This window comes from Hyperoodon ampullatus (assembly GCF_949752795.1).
Source record: "Hyperoodon ampullatus genome assembly, chromosome: 10".
NCBI lineage: Eukaryota > Metazoa > Chordata > Mammalia > Artiodactyla > Ziphiidae > Hyperoodon > Hyperoodon ampullatus.
The window spans coordinates 50,266,808-50,277,124 of NC_136923.1; the positions used below are offsets into that span (position 1 = coordinate 50,266,808).

At 44.2% G+C, this 10,317-nt stretch overlaps 1 protein-coding gene across 1 annotated transcript in view; it reads right to left on the minus strand.

The window, feature by feature from the left end:
• Nucleotides 1-7,447, minus strand: part of STAC (SH3 and cysteine rich domain) — a gene marked incomplete at both ends in the record, with an annotated part of 100,673 nt that extends 93,226 nt beyond the window's left edge. Inside the window, 1 exon segment of the mRNA XM_079712136.1 lies at nucleotides 7,337-7,447. Coding sequence (XP_079568262.1) covers nucleotides 7,337-7,447 — 111 coding nt within the window.
• Between the last annotated feature and the right edge of the window lie 2,870 nt (nucleotides 7,448-10,317).

A 10,317-nucleotide genomic window follows, 5' to 3' on the forward strand; every position in this document is an offset into this window, starting at 1 on the left:
ATATAAATTTTAAAAAATGACATAAAAGCTAATAGGAAAATAGACAAAAGATTTGAATAACTACTTCACAAGAAGACATTGAAATGCCCCAAAGCATAAAAACTGCTTAATTCGGGACTTCCCTGGCAGTCCAGTAGTTAAGACTCTGCCCTCCCAATGCAGGGGAGAAGGGTTTGATCCCTGGTCAGGGAACTAAGATCCCACATGAGGCATGGCTAAAACAAAACAAAACAAAAAAAACTGCTTAATTCATTAGTCACTGGGGACATACAAGTTAAAACCATGGCACAATACCAGTAATCACCTGTGAGAATGGCTGAACTGAGAAATATAGACAATACCAAATGTTGGTGGGATGAGGATCAGATGGAACTCTTATACATTGTTGGTGGGATTATGAATTGGTACAGATGCTTTGGAAAGTTGACAATATCTACTAACACTGAACTTATGTATACCCTACAGCCCAGCAATGTTGCTCCTAGGTATACACCCAACAGAGGTGCCACAAGGAATATGTATAAGGATGATCAAAGGCGTATAAATTCTAGCAGCCAAAACCAAGAAACAATCCAAATGTCCACCATCAATAGAGTGGTTAAATAGTGGTCCATTCACACAGTGGAATTCTATATAGCAATGAAAATGAAAAGTATTGCTACATGCAATGGTATAAATGAATCTCAAAACATAATGCTAAGTGAAAGAAGCCAAGCATAAAAGAGTACACACTGTATGATTCCATTTATATAAAGGAAGGTTAATTTATGTTGTTAGAAGTCAAAATATTATTTACCTTTGGGAAGGCAGTGACAGAAAAGGGTATGAGGGAGATTCTGGGGTGCTGATAACATTCTATTTCTTGATTTTTGTTTTGGTTACATACTGATTAATAATTTATTTTTTGAAAATTCATTGATCTGTAATCTTGTGTGCACTTTTTGGTATGATGTTATACTTCAAAGTTTACAAGAAAAAAAGCTATGATAGGGCTTCCCTGGTGGCGCAGTGGTTAAGAATCCGCCTTCCAATGCAGGGGATGTGGGTTCGAGCCCTGGTCCGGGAAGATCCCACATGCCGTGGAGCAACTAAGCCCGTGCACCACAACTACTGAGCCTGCGCTCTAGAGACCGTGAGCCACAACTACTGAAGCCCGCATGCCTAGAGCCCATGCTCCGCAACAAGAGAAGCCACCACAATGAGAAGCCCACACACTGCAATGAAGAGTAGCCCCCCACTTGCCACAGCTAGAGAAAGCCCATGTGCAGCAATGAAGACCCAACACAGTCAATAAATAAAAATAAAATAAATAATAAAAATAAAAATTCTAAAAAAAAAAGCTATGATAGATCTTTCTAGAGAGCACGGTGTCAGTGAGAATAAAAGACCTTCGAAGTGTTTATATCCAGACCTAGCAATTTTAATTCCCATGAAACGAATCAGAAAAATGTTCAAATGTTGATGTATCAGAAAGCCCGTTTAAATATTGATATTTTTTTAAAGCTTGAAAGCTGAGAAAGAATCTAAATGTACCATCAGAAGAGACTGACGAAATAGATACGGTACAATGACATATACCATCTTTATTTAATATTTATCTAAGAATACAAGAAAACTGTTTCTGTACAACATTAGGTAGAAGAAAAAACACAATGTGCATTTATGTATACATTATTTCAATTTTGTTTCAAGCGTGTGTGTGTGTGTGTGTGTGTGTGTGTTAAAGGAAACCTGAAAGAAATACAGCAAAAAAACCTAGCAATCCTTATGTCTAGGTCATTGTGTGATAAATGAATTTTTACATATTCTGTGCTTTCCAGTTTTCTACATTTAGTGCTTATTACTTTTATAATCATGAAAATAATAAGGACATAGTCAACCTTATAAATCCAGCTGTATCTGAGCAATGCTTAGAGTCTTTGGCAATGTGGAGGCAACAGCAGGTTACTTTTGCCAGAACCATTTCTTTGGACTGAAGTATAAATGGGAAGTGAAGAAGAAGAGAAAGTAAATACAAATGATTCCAAGTATCTTGGCTGGAAGGGAAAATATCTTGCTTTCTTTGACATTCTGTAATTCTTTTAGTCTAGACCAGTGTTTCTCAAACTTGGCTGTACAATGAAATCACTAAGGAAGCTTTATAAAAATGCTGATTGATGGGACCTTCACTCACAGATTTCAATTTAATAGGTCTAGCCTATGGTCTGGACTCTCCAGGGGATTTGAATGCAAGGCCAAGGTTCCATTTTCTTTCTTCTCCCCTGAGTAGAAGTTAAATTCCTTATCAATAATAGCTTCATATATATGTAATGGGTGAGCTGGCCACAAAGTACGCAGTCAATAAATAGTTGCTGATTGATGGACACTGAAACCTTTCCGGGAGATGCAGGGCACATCTTCATGGTTATGAATTGCTTCTCGATAGCTTAGAAGGTGGTCCAGATTCAGAGAGAACCATCCACGAATGAGGGGACACCTTGGTCCATGGCTCCAGTGGTGCCCTAGGTGGCTTACATCAACCTTTCAAAATCAAAGTCACATGCTGGTGAGTCTATGGCTAATCTTCTTGGGGATGCAACATAGCTAAGATGAAATCTCACTGCAGTCAACAGTATAACTGAAAGTGCAAAGGGAGGAAAACTCAGTTATACTATTGGAACGTCATTTTTGATTATTGAAATTCTTCCAATGATGACATTTGTGATTGGTCAGTGACAGAATGATCTAATTTGAAGCAGGAAGAGAAAGTAAACAACGCTTTATGCTTACAAATGCTTTCAACACATTGGGTGTTTTACCTATTCTCAGGCTTTACAAAAAGCCATGCCATTTGGGGAATAGCATCCCCATTCTAGATTTTAGGAAGCCGAGGCTCAGAGAGGTTAGGCAGCTTGTCCATGGACACAAAGATGGCAACTGATAAGAAGAGATTTGACCTCTGGTTTATTTGACCTCAAAACCTACAATCCCTTCATATCATCAAAATGTGACTTTGTGTCATATAAGTGATGGCAAAGGGCATCCATACAAAACTTCATGTGACACCTTAGTAAGATTTCTATGTTGTCAATAGTAGGAGAAAAGACATTCATTGCAATAAGGGATGCTGAAACATGAAATTTTTCTTAGTATTCAATGGTCTCTGTCAAGCACTTAGAAAAAAAATTAGATTGTTGTCTTTCTGGGATAGTTAGTGGAAAGATACAGGGGTGAGGTTCATTACTGGCTTTCAAACTCTTTCAACTTGACTAATTTTATGAAAAACAAAACCACATAAACTAGATTATGACTTGTGCTTACCGGAATTTACTCTGAGGAAATTGTGCTGGGGTATCCAAGGTCCAAGACGGGGACCTTCTTAGACTATTGGCAGTAACTACCTGTGTGATCTTAGGCCAGTCACTACCTCTCTCTGGGCCTTGATTTACTCAACAGAGAAAAAAAAGGGAGGGGATATTTAAATAAGCTTTGAAGGCTATAAACACTTTATTGAGCTGGTATAAACTATGGATCCTTTCCCCAGACAACGCACATATACATGTACACGAGCAATTTTGAAAGTTCTGGTTGTTCACAGATATTCCAAAGACAATTTGTGGACCTCCAAAGAATACACTGACCCTTGATTTAAAACACCTGGAGTATGTGATAATGGGATTGTAGTCATGTTTACAAAAAGAGCCCTTATTCTTTAGAGATGCATCTGGAAATATTTACGAATGAAATGCTTTGATGCCTGGAACTTGCTTTAAAATGATCCAGTGTGCATGGGGAGGGGTGGGGGTAGTGCTGGGGGTAACAGATGAAGCAAGATCGTCCATGAATTGATAATTGGTGAAGCCAGGTGATTAGGTACATGATGGTTCTTTATAGTATTTTCTCTGTGTTGAAATTTTCCATAATAAAATAAATTTACACAATAAAAATTATCCATAATTTTACAAATACCCCGAATAGATCATCTCCAGTGTTTCCAATTGTAATATTCTATGATTTAGCATTCCAAAGAATCTGCAGAAATGGACTTCCGGAAACATTTTACGTGCTCAGGGCATTGAATCATTATCATTCTTCTCTAACGGACCCTCTAGACCAAAGGGTTTGCTGTGGCCCGGTTTTCCAGATGGTTCTGTGATATTCCATTTAATCACTTCCGTAAATATACTTTTAGGGAAAGAGTAGCAAAATCAAATGCAAAGAAGCTGTATAAGAACTGGGCTTTAATCATTTCACATGATAATGTGGCTCAATTTATTTTCAAAGATTTCTTAAGATGAGAAGACCAAAATATGGTTGCAAATGGCTTTTAGTAGCATATAAAATACTTGGTTAGGATGTTAGGTGAAACAGTATAGGATGTAAAACAGTACACAGGCATGAGAGACGGCTGCAGGTGGTTGATAACTTGCCCTCCAGAGCCATGCTGCCTGGGTCCCTGTCCTTGCTGTGTCACTCAACTAACTATACAATCGTGGGGGAGTCACCTAACCTTTCTGAGTTTCCGCTTCCCTATCCATAAAACAGAAATAATAGCAGAATCTCCCTCACAGGGTTATTATGAAGGGTCAAGTTGTGCCTGACAGACCAAGCACTCAGTAGATGCTCACCATTATTCTCTCAACTGTGTAAATATAAAAATAAATGAAAAGAGGCAAATACACAATCAAGATATCAGTAGTTGTTTCTGGACTGGATCAGTGGGGAATTTTTAAAACTTTTTTTCAGGACTTTTCAAATTTCCACAGAGTATTTGTTACTCTTATCATGAGAGAAAAAAGTTATTTTAAAAATGTGTAGTGAAACCTAACAATCAAAACAAATCAACATATATAACCAAACAGAAACGGACTCACAGATACAGAGAATAAACTAGTGATTGCCAGAGGGGAGGGAGGTGGGGGGAATGAGTGAATGAGGTGAAGGGGATTCAGAGGTACAAACTACTAGCTATAAAATAAGTAAGTCACAGGGATGCAATGTACAGCACAGGGAATGTAGTTAATAATATTATAATAACTTTGCATGATGACTAATCTACAAAGACATTGAATCGCTAGGCTGTACACCTGAAACTCATACAGTACTATAAGTAAACTAGGCTTTAATACAATAAAAGAAAAAACTGATTTTAAAAGTCTTTCTTGAGAAAGTTTACTGTCCAGAGGGGCTGAACCATTCTGTCCCACACGGTATTTTGACAAACAAACCACTTCAGAGGAGAGTAAGATGGTATGACTACATGTCCACATTCTCCTACCAAACGCTCATCCTCAGGGTGGAGGATCCTTGTTAACACCAATAAGCTTTCAAGTGTGGCACTGCTGGTGCAGAATAAATAGAGCCTACCTCTACTCCTGTTTCATGCCATCCTAATGTTCCCTTACCATACCCCCTCCACATCAGCAGTTTAGCCTTTCTGAGAAGCATGGGTCCCTTGGAGAGTATCAAAAACACTATGCCCCCCCCAGTTTCACCTTCAGGCACAACATTTTGCATTCAATTTCTTGGGGTTCATGGGCCCCCCACAGTCCATCTCCACTGATTAAGAACACCTAAGCCATGACAGCAAATTTAGGAATGTATAAATACACTTTGAGAAAAATTGACGTGTGCAGATCCAAAACCATAAACCAGATAAGTTGGTGGATAATGACGGGTATTACATACGTAGGTTTTGCTTTGCCAAAGAATTTACATTAGGGTATCTATAAATAGCAAGCCCATACAGTGTGTTTGAACTGTGCTTCTGTATAAGCAAATCCGAAGCGCTTTCCAGAACATACCTACTGCAGAGCAACAGGCCCAATTCAAAAAGTTGAATACTAGTTTCACTCTTGAGTTTAGCTGCATTCATTTACAGTATTCTAGATCACCTTTGAAGTGGCCACTACCCCATATCACTTAGGTGAATGATGGACAATGATGAGACAGCCAGAAACTTCTGGTCGAAGGGGTAACGGTCCATGTGTATGGGCTGTGAGATGGATTTGGAGTGAATCATTTATGGTGAGATGGATCCCATCTCTTATCTCAGGAAGGAAAAGGGTAAACATGGATCGAGTCCTTACACTGTACTGGGATGTACAGTCCTTACACTGTACTTACTATGCCTCACAATGATTCTGGAAGGTGGGGTTTTCCCCGCATTTCCAACTGCGTTTTAGAAAAGTTGACACACATATTTCAGGTCAGATATTTATCAAAAAAATAAAATAAAGATAATGCAAAGCTCTTTGTCTTGGATTAGCATCTCTGATGGTTAACTTTTGAAGGCTGGGGTACCCACAGTGGGCAGCATCACTTAAACTGAGAGCCACTTAGCTGTGCTTTTGATCCTGCTGATTTGTCAATGGCTTCCAGGGATGTGTGTGAAGGGAGATAAGGATGGGACTCTTCTTTGCCCCATCTGACCTGCCCTCCAGACTGGCATCCCCCTTCCCTTCATTCCTACACAGGAACTGCCCCACATTCCAAAGACATCCAGGGAACACAAAGGGAGATCTGGATAAAGAGCCAGGAGTCCTGCCCTTAAAAGATCCATATAACTACAAACTCCATCTTATGGTTTTCACTCCCGGTTGAGATGCCATTTGGCATCGCACAGCTAGCAGCCGCATTTTACTTTATCCTCTTCCAAGATTTCCAAACATGTGCCTGGCACCCACGAGAGTTTCAGAGGAAGTGTACCAGCGACAGAAGTGCTGCGGGGTTGGTTTTGTGTATGTCAGTGTAACTCTCATGAAAGCAAGTGTCTAAGTCCGAGGATTAACTTCCACAAGAGGAACATCAACTTTCCCGAGAACGCGTCATTTCCCTAGCTTTTCTGAAATGAGCTGTATCTGAGGTTAAGGATAAGCCCTGTTAAGCAAAGGGTCTCAGACCTTTGGGATACAGGCAAACCTCTGCTGGTCCGCAAGTGCCCCAGCTTATCTGGAGGAGTATCCCTGGGCTGTTTGTCCCTCAGCCTTCAGAAGCCACCTAATAGTTACACGCGCTTTGGGTACATGCAGGTTCAAAGCACAGAACCACCACGCCACCACCACCCGAGAGCTATCTGAACCCGGAGTCAACTGAACTGCGGGTGCTCGCAGGGTGGAAGCCCTGCGCAAAGCCCCCGGGTTGTGTGGGCAAGAAAGCTGGGTCTCTAGGCATGTGTCCAGCATCGCTATCAGCGAGTCCTGCCGTACATTCAACTCTCAAGGGAGGTACAGTCCTTGAAAGGAACTGGGGACGCGTCTCAGACTCTGGCGCCAGCGCCAGTAGGGAGGAAACAAAGGTGGACAGAGGAGAGAAGGAGAGTGAGTTTGTATCCTCTCGGGGCAAGCGTGCGCGGTACCTTGGATTCCTGGCTGCCGGTGGATGCAGGAGAGGGAGGTTGTTCGGCGTTCGCCGTCTCCTTGGGCAACCCATCCACGCCGTCCTCGCGGGCGCCGCTCGGGGGGATCATCTTGGCGGCGCGGGAAAGGTGTTGGGCTCCCGGAGGAAGAGCGAGGCTAGCCTCCCTGCGGCGCGCCCTCCCCGCCGCGGGCCGGCTTGCTCAGCTCCGGAGGCCGGGGACTCCCATCCTCGCCGAGGCGCCGACGCGCCCTCCTCCGGCCTCGCCCCCGCCCCCGCCCCGGCCCTGCCCACCTCCCCGGCACCCCCACGGGCAGGGGGAAAGCGCGCCGCCCCACCGCGCCCGCGGCCACCTCGCGGGGGGCCGCACAGTCGTGACTGGTCTCGGGCTGGCCTGTCCCCCGGAGAAGAGGGGCGGGAGGTGGCTTCGGGGCGGGGCTGCGCGGGCCCCCTCGGGGAGCAGCGGGGCAGAAGTGGGCAGCGCCCTCGGGAGGCCCTCCGGGGAGGCTGGGCGCGCGCAGCACGGTCGGGGAGATGTTTTAGGAAGTAGACGGAAAATTCACACCAAACGCCCGAATGAATGATCCAGCCGGAGAGACCACCTGCAGCAACTCCCTCCTGCACCCTGAGAAACATCGACTCTCAGGGAGCCGGTGACTTAGCCAAGTTATTTATAGGGTTCAGTGACGGAGGAAGCAGACCTGGAGTTCCCTGGCCTGAGGGCGCTCCTCTTTTCCTCGGTTCAGTTTTGGACTAAAGCAGGGGGATACTGCAAAATGTGGATGTGTCCTAGTTTTGTTGTGCATTTATGTGCTAAGCCGTCACACTTTTTACCGTATTTAATCCTCAGAGCCACCTTATTAGGCTAGGTATTATCAGTCGCACTTACAGATGAGAAAACCAGGAGGCTCAGTAATTTGCTCCAAGTCGCTAAACTGTAAATGGTGGAGTTGGGATCTGAACCCATTTTGGCGTCAAAATCCATGCTTTTTGGACTGTGGAGCCTTAAATCTAGGCCAAATCTTCATAGCTGAGGAGCAAATGGGTGTTGCAGTATAGCAAGGATGTCAGGGCTGTTTACAGAGGGGCAAACCAGTACCTACGCCTTAGTAGGTCTTTCGGAAACAGAGAGATGGCCCCATGGGATAAAGGGGCAGAAGAATCCAGTATCTTTTGAAGAAAAACTTCAGTGTGCAGGGAACGGAAATACATCTGGATTTTTTTTTTTTTTTTTTTTTTTTTTGCGGTATGCGGGCCTCTCGCTGTTGTGGCCTCTCCCGTTGCGGAGCACAGGCTCCGGACGCGCAGGCCCAGCGGCCATGGCTCACGGGCCCAGCCACTCCGCGGCATGTGGGATCTTCCCAGACCGGGGCACGAACCCGTGTCCCCTGCATCCGCAGGCAGACTCTCAACCACTGCGCCACCAGGGAAGCCCTGGATTTTTAAAAAATAAATTTATTTTATTTATTTTTGGCTGCATTGGGTCTTCGTTGCTGTGCATGGGCTTTCTCTAGTTGTGGTGAGAGGGGGCTTCTCTTGCTGCGAAGCACGGGCTCTAGGCGCACGGGCTTCCGTAGTTGTGGCATGCGGGCTCAGCTGTTGTGGCTTGCAGGCTCTAGAGTGCAGGCTCAGTAGTTGTGGCGCACGGGCTTAGTTGCTCCATGGCATGTGGGATCTTCCCGGACCACGGCTCGAACCCATATCCCCTGCATTGGCAGGCTGATTCTTAACCACCGGGCCACCAGGGAAGTCCTACATCTGGATATTTAAAAGGCTCCCCCCCCAATACAAAACTCCTTAATTTTCCAACAGGAAACTACAGACTTATGTTCAGATTTTATTTAATAGCTATAAATGTTTGCAAGGTCAGCTTCACGGTGTTAGCAAATGCTAGTTCTTGTGCCCAATGCACAGTAAAGCCAAACAAACTGAAAAATCGGAGTTTGGAGCAGAGAAAGGTTTATTAAAGGGCCATGCAAGGAAACAGGTGGTTCGTGCCCCAAACCTCCAAACTCCTCCAAGGGTTTCAGCAAAGCGCTTTTATTTATTTATTATTATTATTATTTTTTTTGCGGTACGTGGGCCTCTCACTGCTGTGGCCTCTCCCGTTGTGGAGCACAGGCTCCGGACGTGCAGGCTCAGCGGCCATGGCTCACGGGCCCAGCCGCTCTGCGGCATGTGGGATCTTCCTGGACTGGGGCACAAACCCGTGTCCCCTACATCGGCAGGCGGCCTCTCAACCACTGCGCCACCAGGGAAGCCCAGCAAAACACTTTTAAAGGCAAGATGAAGGAAGGGCGTGGTTAGTTGTTGTGAACTTCTTGGTTAAGAATTCTTTGTTCTTCCAGCTATCCACATAGGTCAGGATGTTCCTGTAAACCTCTAACAAGGCAACTGTTATTCTGTTTTGCAACTTTTTATCGCTATGTGGAAGGACTCTTAAAGGTCAGAGAATAGGCTATGCTGTATATTTCAGGCTATAGACAACATTCTTTTACAAAAGGTGCAGAGCCAGCATGACTAAGTGCAGACAACAGAACACAAAGGTTGAAGTGAAAAGGAACAGATGTAATATGGAATCAGATTTTCCTTCTCTATTACAATGCGTATGCAGCCTGTGCAGTCACACAGGGCCCTGCACTTGGGTTAATGCTCTTCTGTCACCATCTTGAAATTCTTGATACTTTTTGAGCAAGAGGCCCTGCATTTTCATTTTGCACTGTACCCTGTGAATTATGTATTTGGTCCTGCATGCTTGCCCTAGCTCATGTCCTTTGGAAAAAACAAACCTATTACTCTTTCCATCCTGGACATCAGTTGAAAGCTTCTGTTCTAAGTGACAGCCTCTTACTTGGCCCTTGGCTCTGAGTGCTCTAAATACCCCCGTGACCCTTAGCCTCTCATACGAGCAGGCCATACTGGCTAACCTGATGACTACAGCTTTTTCCTCCTCAAAACACAATTCTTGTTTGCTCAATAGAG